Raw genomic sequence first — 16,518 nt, forward strand, 5'->3', positions numbered from 1 at the left:
TAAAACAACATAAATAATAACAACAATAATAATAATAATCATAATTAATAACTACAAATAAAATGATAATGAAGAAAATTAATCATTTAAAAACAACAACTCGAGATTTCATAAAATTATAGAATGAAACAACAACAATATTAATAACAATAATAATAATAACAATAATAATAATAATAATAATAATAATAATAATAATAATTGTTATTATTATTGTTACTATTAGTAGTAGTATTATTGTTGTTTGTTGTTGATGAACCGTAAATATAGGGTATATGTATAGTGGTGACCTCCCCGGTAGGTTCCTACAGCACCACGGAAGGTACATTCACTGCTCATAACCATTTCACAATAGAGAGCTACAGCAGTTTCATTTCACAGCAATATCCCTGCTGAAAAAAACCCAAGGAAAACATGAAGTGTTTCTATTGGTTATTGATGGTTTTGTAATGTGTTTTTCAGCAGGGAGTACAGTGTGTGAATGAGCCGTTGCTCTGTGCGGTTATCTGTATGTGCGGGTGGCGCAGCTCCGCTGTAGTGCGTTTACGTGTTTAGCTGGAGTCGGAATCGAAACTGAGCTCCGCACAGCGCGTGTAGAGCTGCAGGACAGCTGATCAAGAAACCGAAACAGAGAGCGCTCCCCTTCACTCTGGTCAGACTCTTCTCAGAGAGCCAGTTTGAAGCTCAGCTCTGGTGCCCACAGTGAGGGATCAGGCAGAATATCAGCGATCACACGGACTCTTAACAGTAAGTAAGTAAAGTCAGTTTCTCCTACTCAGTTTTACAGCCTGTCTGATGGCAGCATATGTGAGTGAAGCTGAACTACTGTGACCGACAGGCTGCTGGTGTGGCTGACAGACCTGCTAATCAGCGCTGGATCCTCATTCTTGGATCTTTTTCTTGTGGAAGTTTAGTACGATACTCAGGCCTTTGTATAAACACACGTTCTTCTTTGTGCTGCACAACAGGTGCTTCATTTAGCCACGTCTTACTGTGTTACAGCACTCATTCTGTAACACAGTGCTTATTTGCACAACTGTACATTTTTTAAATGTTCACACCATCCTGTAATATTCTGTGTACAATAGTTATTATATTATGTCTCCTCAGCTCAGCATTTGTATAGACATTCACATCTGCATGTATATTATATATTTATATTCCCACATCTCTGTAAGATCCACTCACATTAGCTCTTCATTATTCTTTCTTATTCTCTATTCTATTTATGGTAATTTTATTTTATTTGTCCCAGTTAAATACGTGTTGTTAGTCTGTGTGCTCGTCTGGTCTGTTCAGTATGTTACGTGTCATACATGTGTATATTCATCAAGATCGATTTCCTTGGATGTGTAACATACTTGGCGAAACAGTCACTCTGATTCTGATTCTGAAATAACACTCCCACTGTGCAGCATAGCTATATCTGTTGAGTCACTTGTTTTGTGTAAACTGTAAACTCCCTGGGTGTAACCAGATACCAAGCTCCTTAATGTAAAGACAAAACTATAGAAACAACAAACAGTAATAGCAGGCTAAACTGGTTATCTCACCTTTCCTCAGAGTCCAGGAGTTCAGAGATGGAGGACACACAAGATCCAGTAAGGTAAGAACCCAGCAAAAGCTATTTTTCTGTACATAAGTGCAGTTATTTCTGTACATAAGTGCAGTTCTTACAGTGGTATTAATATAACAGAAATGTGTTGTTGAAGTCAAAGGGGGGTTATAGAGCCAAATCTGTTTACATTGAATAGACCATCTCTATTCATTTTCCAAATTCCACCTTCAGACACTTCAAATTTATAGTTACAGCTGTTGCACAGTTTTGGTTTCCCTGTTTAAAAACAGCTTTTAAATATGGTCAAATATGACATTTCTGTCACTTTCAGCGATTTGACAAAATTCTGTTATGTGAAGTGCTATATGCCTGCCTTTCAGTCAGGTATTGTGGGACGAGTGCAGACTGTTGTACTGATGCAACATATTTACAGTCAGAGAGCTTTGAGAGAGAGAGAAAGAGAGAGAGAGAGAGAGAGAGAGAGAGAGAGAGAGAGAGAATTGAAAGTTTGCCACCACAAAAGCTGTAGAGCTGTAAAGCTCTTTCATGATGCAAAGAACACTTCAATCATACAAGGGGTTCTTTGAGTGTTCATGGTTTTATATAGAACCATTTTCTTTACAAAAGAACCCTTGAAGAACCATCATTTTAAGTGTGATATAGACCAGCTGTTTAAGATCCATAGTATAATAACAGTAACACATGATGTGACAAAAATACATGAATTTTCAATCTTTAAACCACAATCTGATGACCCAGATTGTGTTGTTAAAGAGCCCATATCCTACATTGTTACTGTATTTTACAAGTCCAATGTTTGTGTAGCTTTATGTACCAAAAACAGTCATAATTTATTTTTACATGACCATTTTTGAACCTCTCTTTATCCCTTACAATTAAACAAGCTGCTTTTGTTACTGTGTCTTTAAGACTGATATATGTAAATAGCTTCTATTCTGATAGACGGCCCTGTCTTTTGTCTTATACATAAAGCAGTTCAGAGTGAAACAGGAGGTGAACGGTGCATTCAAAACACCCCTGTATGGACTGAGGAGTGAGCACTATGTGAAACGTGGCGGCCCTGCCAGACTCTTTTATTTTTAAAAAAGGGAGAAATCTGGTTTTCCCAAGCGGGGCGTACCTAGAGCTATTAGAATAGGGTGGCCAAGGAAGCCCCAGAGATTTCACTGGGGTGGCACACTGCTAGTGGAAAAAAAGGTAAATAAAATAGCATTGGTTTATATAAATGACATAAAATATGATGCATTGTTTTCGCTTTATACGTAACGAAATCTGTTCATCATTTTCACATGAATAAAATAGAATATCAATACAATTATTGCTGAAAGTAAACTGAAAGACAAAACTGTGTTGATGTGACATGTTTTATTCATTCATGAGGAAATGATGTATTTTAACATATTAAGAAAAACATTTTATATAGACAGGCCCTAGACATTATTCATTTAGACTTCTATTGCTACAGGTTATAATGACTAGAAACCCCAGCACTGTATATACAACGCATGCGTGCATTCAACTGTAAAAAGTAATTAGTTAGCATGATAAATGATTGTAGCTGACAAATTTGTCATAGTTAAGTCATCTTACGTTGAACAGCATTTTTATAATGTAGCTCACAAAGCAGCATTGCTAAAGGGACCTAGTGCAAATCACACAACTGTTTGCTGAGCATGTTAGCCAATCACAACAAGATGCACCGTCATCAGACTCTTATAGTTGCCCGGTAACTACTTCCATGTCACTTCTTCCAGGTGGCTATGCTTCATTCTAGGGTGGCACTGGCCACCTCTGGCCTCCTCTTAGCTACACCTCTGTTTCCAAGATATGAGCCTTTTATGATCTTAAGAATTCATATATTTGCAGGACAAAATGCAAAGATGCTCTTTGAGCTTGAGATTGTCGAAATCTACACTGTATGTCCAAAAGTTTGTAGACACCTGCTTGTCCACCATTTCTGCTGCAGTGAAGGGTTTTAATAGGGAGTTTGTTCCCTCTTTACTGCAGTAACAGCTTCTACTCTTCAAAGAAAGTTTTACATTAGACGTTGGAACATTGAGTTACCTGTGTCAGCAATAGGTTAACCTTAAAGTAGCTGAGTTCACTAATTAGAAGGGAGCGTCTGAAGACTATTGGGCATATTATGTAACTTAACAGGTGACGTTTATTTTCCTCACAGTCTTACTTACACCGGAGCTCCAGCAGGGGGCGACAGAGACAGCAATAAAAGTCCTGAAGCCAGCAAAGCTCATGAAAAATCAGGCGAGAAGAAAAAACAAAGAAAGAAGAAGCACAGTGCAAAAGGAAAGGATCAGACACTGACAGAAGAGACAGGTTATCATCAGTGTGTGAACTGCCAGCACACACAGAGTCGGACCACCTGTGACCAGTCAACTCAGACGGAGACGGAGTCCACCCAGACACAGGCTACCCAATCCCCCCTACTCCAGTGCACTCACACTCAGCCTACTGAATCCAAATCAACCCAGACTTCACTCTCCAAACTCACCTTGAAGCAGGTGTATGAAGGCCAGGGGTCCAAAGATCAGTCAGGTGAAGACCAGGCCAGCTCTGCTGACCAGCTGACTGTGCTCACCTGGAACATAGATGGCCTAGACTGTGAAGATCTCAAGGAACGAATCCCAAGCCTGCTGGAATATTTGGGAAAGTGAGAGCTGTTTTTTTTTTCTCAGTATGTTCAGCTCAGGTTCTTCGTTGTTTTGTAAATGAACTGTGTTGCCATTTTATTATGCATCTCAGCTTAATAGGCTTGTATATACACTGTATCGACATCTAAATTAGAACCGGGACCAAGGTAATTTATACCGAAACATTTTAAACACATTCCACTGTATATATGTGTTTAGTCGATAGTTGTAGATTTTTAGTATCTATGCTTGGAACTAGCATTTATTTTACACATTTTAACTAGAGAACCTACTGATTTAGACCATATCAGTTGGAACATTTTAAAGTCAGATTTTGTTGCATGTCACTGTTACACAAGTCTTCAAATCTTCTCCTGTAAGCTCAGGAGAGATGTGAGTGTGCACAGTAGTGGTATGACTCCTGTAGCTTATTTCTAATTGGTGAAATTAGGGGTGTTGCCACTTAGACCAGGGTACACCCCTCCATAGTCTCCCTAACATATAGGTGCACTTTGTAGGTTTACATAATTAGGTTTACAGATTAGCCCATCTGTTGATGTTGAGGTATCTGCAAAGTCGTTATGGGGCCCCCTTGTAGCAACAGGCCCTTAAGCAGCTGCTTATGTGGCTTATTAGGTAAAGCTGGCACTGACCTCACTGAACACCTTTCGGATGAATTGGAACATCGATTGCTAGCCAGGCGTTCTCGTCCAGCATCAGTGCCTGACCTCACAAATGCACTTTTGACTGCAAGGTTGCAAATCCACACAGATACACTTCAGACTCTTGTGCAAAGTTTTGTTTTTGTACAGATTTCTGGACATTCTGGGATGGTTGATTTTTATAGGAATTTACTGTAAATTATGCTGTAAACTGTACTAATCCATCAGTATTGATACAGTAAGAGTATTTTCGGAGGACTGTAGATGTAAATATCTCTTCTTTCCCCCCTTTTTTAAAGGTACCATGCAGATGTTGTGCTATTGCAAGAGCTCATTCCTCCTTACCTGAAGCTTTTACAGGACGTCATGAAAGATTATGAGTTTCTGGAAGGTGAGAGCCTTTCTGGATTTGGTGTACATGCTGTATTTATATGTATGTGCTGTACAAGTAATCTTGATTGTGAAACGATTCTTCCTAGGCAGTGATAGTGGCTATTTTACAGCGATACTGCTTAGAAGGTCCAGAGTCGAACTTCTCGAGAGCAACATCGTGAAATATCCCACTACAGAAATGACGAGGAATCTGCTAATGGCCACCGTGAGCTGATTTACTTATTCTCTTCTAATAAGCCTTTCATTTTAACTGTCAAATCTATTCAGTCTGCGTTCCTGTAGTCCAAAATTGTTTTCCATCTCAATGTTTGATGGTCTGGTTTCCCAGTTAAGCTGTTCAGAAAGCTATGGATTAAGATAATTTCATTAAGGTCTTACTCTGGAACTACACCCTCTACTCTCTGCCCTAACTCTCTACTATTTACTGGTGACTTTACTAGACTTCAATGACAGTATTCCTAATGATCCTCAGTGTAATGAAGTGTAGGCAACCCGTCTTGGTTAATGAGTTCCATGAATGTATTAAAGTTTTTCTCACATACTGAGGGAAGCGTGGGGCAAAATCTAACATGCTTTAACATGCGTATGCTTTAATCATCATCTCAGACTCACAATTGTCTACACAAATGTAGAACCTATTACACCTAGCCCCTCTTTCTGTTGCAAATAACCCCACCAGTGGGCTAAGCTGTAACATTTGCCACTTTCAGTTCATCAGCTCATAATCAGAAGCTGCTGAAAACAAAGACACTTTGTTTTCAGCACTTTGTTTACATTTTCATTATTAGCAGATATGTAAAGGGCATGTGTATGAAAATTCTTAATCTTAATCAAAGTTTTTAAATTATTTAGCAAAAACATGTTAATTAGGTTTTAATTACTACTAACTTTAATGAAGTACATCATGACCAAAGCACGGAGACTGTCACAGCTGGCTGCAGTTACATTCTGTTCTTCTTATTTATTCCTCCTGCCAGTGCCCCTTATCTGCCCCTGTGTGTGTGTGTGTGTGTGTGTATGTGTGCACAACCAGGCAAAATTCTCAGGTCATCAGCTGTGTTTCATGACCTCACACATGGAGAGTTTAAAGGTCAGCTCACAGGAGCGCCTGAACCAGCTGCGCAGAGTGTGGAAGCGCATGAAGGAGGCAGCAGACGGCCAGACAGTCATATTCGGAGGAGACACCAACCTCAGAGACTGGGAGGTGTGTGTGTGTGTATGTGTGTGTATAGTTGTCTACCTTTTAGATCAGAGAGCTGTATTAGTTCCATATTATTATTATTATTATTATTATTATTATTATTGGACAGGTGTCACATAACATACAGATACAAAAGCATGCAACATAAAGTCATCTGTGAGTTTATGTATGTCTCTGCCATTGATTTGCCATCATATTTTATTAAATAAAGAAAACTGTTCAAAACTTGGATAGTACAAAAATTTAATGCTGTAAAATTGTAGTATGATCAAGCTTTTGATCACAGTTAATTACGGTTTTCATCATTATCACAAAAATTTTAAAATGTACTGAAAGTCTTTAAAGCACTAAAACACACTGACATAATTTCTCCACTGGTATTACATTGATTGACTTTTATTCAACCTCTCATATTTTCTCATAATCAACTCTAGTTTAAATGAATATGAAATTACCACCAGCACCACTACTGCTCACATTATGCGTTCAGATTATGTGTAAACACACGTTGTCCTGTGTGTGTTAGGTGAAGAAGTTGGGGGGTCTCCCAGATGGTATTCTGGATGTGTGGGAGATGCTGGGAGAGCCTGAGGACTGCAGGTACACCTGGGACACTGTCACTAACAACAACAAAGAGATTCCCTTCCCTGCTCGACTGCGCTTCGACCGCGTTTACCTCCGGACTGCCAGAGAGGGCCCTCAGCTCCACCCAGACAGCATGACACTGGTGGGGCTGGAGAAACTGAAGTGTGGGCGTTTCACCAGCGATCACTGGGGCATTCTTTGCACTTTCTCTTTCCAGTCATAAAATGAGTAGTGATTATGAACCTAGATGGATGGATGGATGGATGGATGGATGGATGGATGGATGGATGGACGGACGAATAGATAGATTCTTCTGAAATAAAGGGTATTAATGGAGAGTTTGTCCCCTTTTGCTGTGATAACAGTCTCTACTCTACTGGGGAGACTTTACACTAGATATTGGAACATTGCTGTGAGGATTTGATTGCATTCAGAAACAAGAGCATTAGTGAGGCCAGGTGCTGATGTTGCATGATCAGTTCTGGGTCATAAACTCCACTCCAGCTCATCCCAAAGGTATTGGATGGAGCTCCATCACTCCAGAGAACAGTTCTACTCCTCCACAGCCCAATGCTGTGGGCTTTATATCCCTCAAGCCGATGCGTAGCAGTGGTTATAGTGGTCTTAGGCTCATGTGTAGCTGCTTCAGAGCATCTTATTTCATTGACAGTGCTTTTCAGTGTTAGAATTGCTCAGCACTCTAAGGCACCAGACTTAAGGCTCTACCTTCCCAAACTAAGAGGTTTCTGGTCTCCAAATGGAGGCTTAGGTTCAAATGCCACTTCTAAAAACTGTTTGCCTACATTTTGTTCCTCTTTTCAACTGCATTTCATTCCTCTCCCAACACAAGAAATGACAGTAAAGATTATTTTGACTTTGACCTTTCTATGAATATTATACAAGCTGTGTGTGTGTACAGTGTCAGGCCTGTGTTTAGCAATGGGTGCATCTTAAAGTACTTGAATTCATTAATTAGAAGGGGTGTCTAGATACTTTTGGACACACAGTTATGTGTAACATTTGGACACCTCTGGTCAAATTACACATTTGATTGATTTCTAAGTGAAATAAATTAACACCACCTCTTCATGGAGCAAAATTAAATATGAAATATTACTGCTCTTTTCCATGCTAAATGGTTCTTTAAAAATGTTCATAGGTAGTTTTGCAGGCACATCATGTTTGAGATCTATATGAGATCAGATATTCAAATCTGAGGGTGGTGAGGGCCATTTCAGAACATGGTGTTTCTTTAAGTAGCTTAAGGTTGATTTTGATTTATATTTTTGATCATTGTCTTCTTGTAATATCTGAACTTTTTTGTCCAGGATTTGTTGATGTTGTTGATTAGTATTTAATCCTTTTTTCTCTCGATCCTTACAACATTTGATGTGCCACTGGCTGCCACACAACACCCAAAGCATAATAGATCCACCCCATGATTAACATTTGGCAAGATATTCTTTTATTGAAATGATTCTCTTTTAAACATACTTTAGGTGATTGTAGCCAAAGAGTTACATTTTTGGTTTCTGGTTTATGCGTGTTGTTTTTCCATACTTAATACTAGGGGTGGGGTGAAAAATCGATTCTTAGATGCATCGCGATGCGGACGTGGACGATTCTGAATCGATTCACAAACGTCAGAAATTGATTTTCTGAATTTTAATTTATAGCGTAATGTTGACGGAACGTAAAAGGCGGAACTTGGAAGTGTGGAAGTGCAGCGCCTGGACAGTCTGTGGCAGCACATAACAAAAACACTACTGGAGGAGTGAGAAATCCGACCAGCAGCCTCTGCATTAAAAGCCAGGTTAGATCAGGAGTCACAACCCAAATGTTAAGAAGAGCCATTTTGTCCTTTCAACAAAAATCAAACCACCTTGGGAGCCCACAACATTTAATGTCCAGTATGTCTCAGTGTGTGATAATGTCCTAGTATAGACTAAAACAATAAATGAAAACGCGGACTTAGTCTACTCTGCTTTAAGCTTTAGCTGTAGCCGCTTTCCTCCCATCTCCACCAGAAAACTTTTCCTCAAAAGTAGAACAGCTTATTGTAAAACGTCTCTCAGCATTAGACTGTTTTACGAGGCTGAAGTCAGCTTCTCATTCGCCAGCTTCTTGTTCGAATTTTCCCGTTACACCTTAAATTCCGTCTGAGGTGCCAGAATGTAAATGCAGCATCGTTTAAGGTGGAACGGGAAAATTCGATAGAGAAGCGACTTCATCTTCACAATTTTTAGTGTTTGACAGTCTCTCATTGCAGGAAACCAACTTCGCTGCTTATAAATGCGAACAAGTCCATTCGTCTCCAAATGTTCGCTGAGATGCAGCGTCCAGTCTCAAACATATTTTACTGACATAGCGATCCCCATTCTATACAACGAGACCAAAACCGAAGTTACAAAATCAAAAAAAAAAAAAAGAAAATGGGTAGAATAGCTGTAACGTGCTGCGTGAACATCCATTGCCACAGGATCTTATTTCACCGTAACAGTGCATTTTATCGCAGATGAGTGGCAGCAGTGTCTCATGTGCTCCAAACAACAGCAGTGAATGAGAGCCTTCCAGTTCACTTGCCACATTACTTCCATTTGATTTATTAATAAAATATATTGGAAGTAAATTCATTATGGATCATTAAAAATACTTTGTTTTAATAGCCAAGTCCTCACACAGAGAGAAAATAGAAAAAAAGATGCATCAAGATGCATCAAGATGCATCGATAATCGTTTTATAATCGCATCGCAACCCTCTGAATCATAATCGAATGGAATTGTGAGGTGCCTAGAGATTCCCACCCCTACTTAATATGTTTACCTTCATGAGATCACAGTTTAGGTTACCTTCTAATGACTTTTCCATATATACAATCCTTGTTCATCAGATGCTTGTCCTTGACAGTGATATGGGGGTTTTGCTTTGCATGTCTGACTAGTCTTTGAGCATTTCATTTTCAGGTTTTTTCTTGGTCTTCCAGATCTGGTCTTGACTTCAACAGTTCTCCTTACCTGCCGTTTCTTAATGATATTTCTGAGAGTGAAAATTATAAGCATAGTGTTTAGTTAGTGTCAGTTTTCTTTAGGTTCAGATCCGCTGTCAGCATCGCTGTTGACCATGACCACATCATACAGAAAGGTTTAAAGGTTAGGTAATTTATCATGCTCTGGAAATTGTCTGCACTTTACTTGGATTAAGGCCTAATGCAGTGAACAAACCCCTGATGTGACAAAAAAGCAGCAGTGGATTGACTGAAAGGGTGCCCAAACTTTTGCACATGCCACATTTTATTTTGTTCCAAGATATAAAATTCAGTAAATAAATGGTAGTTGTGCATTACAATTTAGAAATGTGAGATATTTAAGTTTGTTCTATGCAGATGTTAACTTCTTGTCACTTAGAAAATCAACAAAGCGTGTAATTTGACGAGGGCTGTGCAGAATTTTGCATACAGCTAAAGTGTAGATAGATAGAACTGGTTAATTGGAAAGGATAAATTTGGGTTCTACTGTAGCTGCAGTTTGTTATTTTAGTTTCATCAGAGCATAAAATTGGAGATACCAGTGCATTTTCCTTATTTACAGTAAAATAATTAACTATGATTCCTCATAATTTAGGAATTTCACAAGAGAATGATAATTATGATATGAATGTGGGCGGTGAATGTGACTCATGAGTACATTTTTGTCATGTCATTGTTTTTCCTTTATCCTCCACTGGAGGGCACTCTAACAATGCCTTTGGATTCTCATCCTGTAAAGCTCAAGTTTTAAATGCAGGTCCCGGAGGTCCACGCCTCATTCATATCAAAGCCTTGCTAGTTAGCTGATGAGTCGAAACAGGTGTGTTAAATAATATAGAAAGCTAAACCCTGTAGGGCCACAGTCCCAGGAGTGGACTCTAACAGCTCTGCCATGAGCTATTACCTTTACAAGTCAACACTGCTTTTTGAAGAGTCCTCATAAAGCATGGACTGAGACACACTGTTGTGATATGAAGCCAAATAACAGGGCAAACAAGCAAAAGTGGTGTGTTCTTACTTAGCTGTGCTGTAACATGAATGCTTCCAGGAAAGATTAGTAGGTCTTTAGACTGAGTAAGAATGAGATTATTGATTTGCTAGTTTTCTCAACAAGTTATGTTCACTTACCATGCATGGTTGAGGTATCCTTAGTCAGATTGAACAGAATTACTGTTTATTGCTTTTTTGTTCTGGTACTTTTTTGTATTTTGTAAAAGGGTATGCTAACTGTGCCTCTCAGGGTGCAAATGCTGGGACTGGGTTTGTAGGTATGTCTTAAGTCACTTTAGTTAGGGAATATAACTGTACTGTATTCCATTGCCATTGATCCAAAACGCATTTCAGACCACTTTCAAGAGTTGTCTTTTTCTCATGATGTGTATTGTTGGGAGTGGGTTATGCACACAAGAAATACATGCAATGACGAGATAAAAATGTCTTTTCCATTATATGTCATCTCCTATTCTTTGAAAAAAGTCACTATATCCAGAGTTGTTAATGGTTATACAGCATTTTGGAATGAAAACCTTCTATTTTATATTTTTTTCTTTTGGTTGCATTGATTTTCTACCCCTTGCTTTGGCTCTAGGTCTTTTATTTTTCAACATGAAACAACAGTACAAACATGCATGTATCTCTTAGGAAATGTACTTTTAAGACTCATTTCATGTACACAATTTTACCTTAAGATCCATGTTGTACCTTTGAGGGTAGATTTGTATTGTTTGTACATAGGGAGACAAAAATGTACCTGTACAGCAGTCTTTTTCTGATAGCTTAGGTCTGCAAATCTCAAATATGGAACAAATAAAAATATGTATTAAATGTATAATAGACATCTCACACTCTTAGCAGAAATGGTTCTACATGGTACCAAAAAAGGTTCTGCGACATAACAATAAGCCCTTTTTGGTGCTACATAGAACTATTTAAAAAAAGGTTCTATACAAAACCATGTACAACAGGTATTCTATCATAGAAAGAGAACTATTACACATGCAATAAACAGTTTATGCTTTCAGATTTTTTTTGAAGTGTTCACTTTTTTATAGAGACCCATTTCTGTTACTAAGGAACCCTTGAAGAGCCACCCTACTGAAAATAGACTATAAGAACCATTAGGATTAAAACTGGTTGGTTTTGCTTTCTAAAGGGAATTGGCTTGGTTACCATTAAAGACAATTAGTTTTCTGTGGGACACCTTTAGATCGAATTAAGAAACCATCAAATGCATCTGGAATCCTAGGACCTGTGTTAAAACCATTACTTTACACTGTAATATCAACCCATGAGGAAAATACAATACCATTACTGGCTACTGAGCAGGAACCAACAGACACTTTCAATGGTTTCCATGATTTTTTTTCAGCAGGGCATTTTTAAAGGTTGTAGGCACTATCGCATAACATCCTAACAGGATAGAAAGAGAGAAAGTCAGTGTAAGAAGGGGGTGATTTTGTCTGTTTTTTTGTTTCACTGGGGGGATAACATCTCTTTGCATATCGAGCCCTAGTCAACATTGAAGGGATCTTGTCCAAATAGATGGATGGGAATGGGTCTTTGTTGAGGAGTTGGGAAGCATGCCCTGTGTTCTCATTAGGAAAATTGATTTGGAGCTCATCTTCTCCACCGCTTAATCCGAACAGAATTGAAATATGCCGGTAAAGTCCGCTGGAAATTAGGAGTGATGGCAGGCTGTCAGCAAGAATAATTATTGGTCGTTGGAGTTTTGGGAGGAATTGGGTTAGCAAAGAGAAATGCGCTTACACGCAGTACAGCACATGACCGCCTTTCTCGCATTCTTTTTCACTGTTCAGCACTTCACAGGGAAGAAAAAAACAAACACTCAGCATAGTCATGAATGTCAATGAACACTCATGAAATGAATGAAACGAGTGGACTAATGTAATTTAATCTCAAGGTCAAACTTTGAAAAAATGGTTCTTTTAAAATCAATAAATTAATACAAATATGACAGAACAATTTATCACACGTCTTGACACAAATGCATCAATGTCTGTGTAATCTACTGTGAGCATACATCATGGAATGATAATAATTAATTGGAATGCCATTCGTGTGTAGGTTATTTAATGGGTTGTTGAATATTGATGGATACCATGAGAGAGATATTACAGCAACTGACGTTTTAAAAGATTAGTATTATCTGTAGTTTCACCCATTAATGACCTTCACTTACGTACATCTACACACCGTTATATGCAAATTCATATGCAAAGTCATATTACACATTTTGTTGATTTTCTAAAAGGAATTCAATATGGAATCTTTCTGCAATTTTTAATGCACAATTTCTATTTTTTGTTGAGTTAACAATTAGGAAATACACAGTAACTGTGCATTAAAATGTGAAAATGTCATGTGCATTAAAATGAAGAAATATTTGTAATGATTGACCAGGGTGTCCAAGCTTTTGTATATGACTGTATATGTCCTGCTTATCCTTGTCAGTCCATGCTGAGTGTTTCTAAAGGACTGTTTGAATGTAATTCATACATTTTTATAACATCATAAAGATGATTATTAGTCAAATTGTTTCTATTTACATTCACTACATTGATGTAAAAGCTTCAAGGTTGGATTATCAAGGTTACAATTAGCACATTTCACTGCAATATAGCAGTTTGCTTCTCAGTTGTTACGAGATTTGTTTCTTCTTCACCACCTTTTCACTTGTTAGTCTGTCTCATTTATTTCTTCTCCTTTTTACATAATCAATCTGCTTCTTTCACTGTAAGTGCAGTTTTTCACTCAGTTCTGTCAAACTCACTTTCGTCCGAAAGTGTTTGTTTCAGCACTTTGCATGCAGTTGTGAGACGTGTCCAGTTGGGGGTCATGGGACACTATTTGGAGGCTTGGTCTCAGTGGGACGTATTAGCATAGGGTACATCTATTTTCTTACCCTTGTCCTCACAGCTCAGGGAAGTTAGTGAAGAGCATTTCAAAGGGGAGATATGATGAGCAGTTTGCATATGTAGTTGGGTAACTTGGGGGAAGAAGCCTCCCAGCCTTATTTTCTCTCCTGGTCAGTTGATGGGGCTAAATCTAATCTTGGCACATTTATTCAGTGGCTGTGGTCTAATTTATTCTCAATATTCTCAAAACCCTGGTCCTGTAGAGCTACCTTACTGCAGAGTTTAGTTCCAACCTGTATCCAATTAAGCTGCTCCACCCCCTACTTAACTCTAATACATCTGATCCAGCCAGTCAGAGACTTGGGAAGAAGTTGATTAGCTGGAGCAGGTGTGGTAAACTGTGGTTGGATCTAGGCTCTGCAGGAAGGTAGTTCTTCAGGACCAGAGAGACCACTGATCTAATATTTTGTCATTGACAATAGTGATTTTTGCATTTATATTCATTTATGGGTGGTTTTTGTTTTAAGGTTGAAAGGTAAAGCTAGACCTTTGGGACAAGAAGTAACCCCAAAACAGAGGACTGAAAGCCCCCCTTTACAGTGCTGCCCTAAAAATATTCTCGTCCACAAGTCAAAGTTAGCGAGTGAGCTGTGGGACGGCTATAACTTGCCAGTTCCTTTGAATCCTAAAGCTTTGCTATCATTGATTTCATACTTCTACAACTACTACTATTGCTACTATTACTATTCTTCATAATTATAATGATGATAATCAGAATTTTAGCATTAAATTAACAGACCTAATGTAATTATTATCACAATACCTATTTATTGTCATTTGTCTTTATAATTACTTTATAGTTTGTCATAACTTCATTAAATAAAGTGGAATCATTAAGACAAACTACAGAGGCCTCAATTTTGCAATTTCATGTTTTAGTGTTGTTCTATAATCAACAACACATTTTGTTATTCAAAGACAATAAATGATTTGACATGTAACATTCTGTTAAGCACAAATGTCACTGATGCAAAATCTGATGTCAAATTTAGCAGTCCTGACCCTGTCAAACAAGCTGATTGTACACAAAGTAATGTAAGGCTACTTTCTAATTACTGCACCTTTCCTTTATTCCCACAGACACACGACCCTGCCAGAGTTTCAAAGGAGAAGTATGACACTGATGAAAGAGGAAATTAAGAGAACAGTGGAAAGTTCAGTGACACAAATTGCTAATTGCTAGACTGAAAGCAGTCATTAAGATAGGACACGCACACACTTGGCGCAGATTGCAGGTGTTCTTTCAGCATGTTATTAATCTGGTAACATTTTCTTTTACAGTCTCTTAAATCATAGGTATTGACTAGGTAAGCCTGAGGTACAAAATACAGAGTTCTGCATAATTATATTGGGTTACATCATGATGAGTTCCAAGACAGTCTGACTGAATTACACAGAAACTCAAGCAGGTTCTAGATATTAACTGGGTCAGTGTGTGAAAAAAACGTTAAAGTGCCATGTAATTATTTTGGGTAAAATTGGGGTAAGTAGGGGTGGGCGATGTGGCAAAGACATTAAATCATGATGCTTGAAGGCTTTTTTACATGATATGCATCATGATTTTTCAGTTTTTCAGAGATTGAATAAGTTGGAACAGACAATTTAGAACTTGCTACATATAAAACACTATAATAATAATAATAATAATAATAATAATAATAATAATAATAATTCATAACACTTTGTTATTATACACATTATTAGTATACTTTAAGTACTGACAATATCCATGATATGCTCAGAAAACTGTATTGTGACATAATTTATCACAATAACAATATAACATTGTCATAGTGCCCATCCCTGAGGGTAAGTACCCCAACAGTCTAACTAAATTACACCCGAAATGCCCAACAGACTGATAAGGAACACGCTAAAATATCTCTGCTTCGGAAAATAATTTGGAGTAGCAAGGTAGTAGCAGGACAGTCATTGGTATGGACCCAGTAAACATTAGTAAGAATCATTGCTTTGTTATTCAGCCCAGATTCTGTTTTGCTTATGGGTACTGGTCAAGCACATATGACAAGACATAAATGTTTTTATGCCTCCATGCTTACGGTCATGCTGGTTTACTTGAATAGCAGCAGCATCCAAAACATATGCTGGTTTTGCTGGTGAAAAGCTATGATGGTCTATGTTGGTCAAGAGACTGTAAAAGAAAGTGTCACTATTATTCTAATTTATCTTTATTCTCTGCCACAAACTCTGCCACATACAAACTGCATGAGGTCAGTCATTCTACTGAGGATATTTATGTAGGCTGTGGAAGACCACCAAACATACAGCACATCAGTAGGCAAAGAACATGAACGGTAGTTTATTTTCAGGCAGCAGTGAGCTGAGACACAGAGCCATGGCCAGGCAATCAGCAGTTCTATTTTGGAAGCGGGAGTATATTTTAAACACGAGCCAGTCGTTCTCTAATACTGAATCACATAACTGCAGAGTCATGATGAGGCACTTAACTTCCACACATGTCTAATTTC

General features: G+C 38.2%; 1 protein-coding gene across 2 annotated transcripts; it reads left to right on the top strand.

The window, feature by feature from the left end:
• Positions 1–284: 284 nt before the first annotated feature.
• On the top strand, positions 285–7,960 carry LOC118800375 (tyrosyl-DNA phosphodiesterase 2). Of its 2 annotated transcripts, none has more exons than XM_036560583.1 (7): positions 285–747; positions 1,564–1,606; positions 3,759–4,247; positions 5,189–5,280; positions 5,369–5,487; positions 6,316–6,486; positions 7,010–7,960. In XM_036560583.1, the coding sequence occupies exons 2-7, from the start codon at positions 1,581–1,583 to the stop codon at positions 7,289–7,291; spliced, it is 1,179 nt and encodes a 392-aa protein (XP_036416476.1). In that variant the 5' UTR covers positions 285–747; positions 1,564–1,580; the 3' UTR covers positions 7,292–7,960. The 2 variants fall into 2 exon arrangements, with proteins under 2 accessions (XP_036416476.1, XP_036416475.1); XM_036560582.1 differs by having other exon boundaries at positions 289–751.
• Positions 7,961–16,518: the final 8,558 nt, after the last annotated feature.

The sequence above is a fragment of the Colossoma macropomum genome, unplaced genomic scaffold (assembly GCF_904425465.1).
Source record: "Colossoma macropomum unplaced genomic scaffold, Colossoma_macropomum, whole genome shotgun sequence".
NCBI classification, from domain to species: domain Eukaryota; kingdom Metazoa; phylum Chordata; class Actinopteri; order Characiformes; family Serrasalmidae; genus Colossoma; species Colossoma macropomum.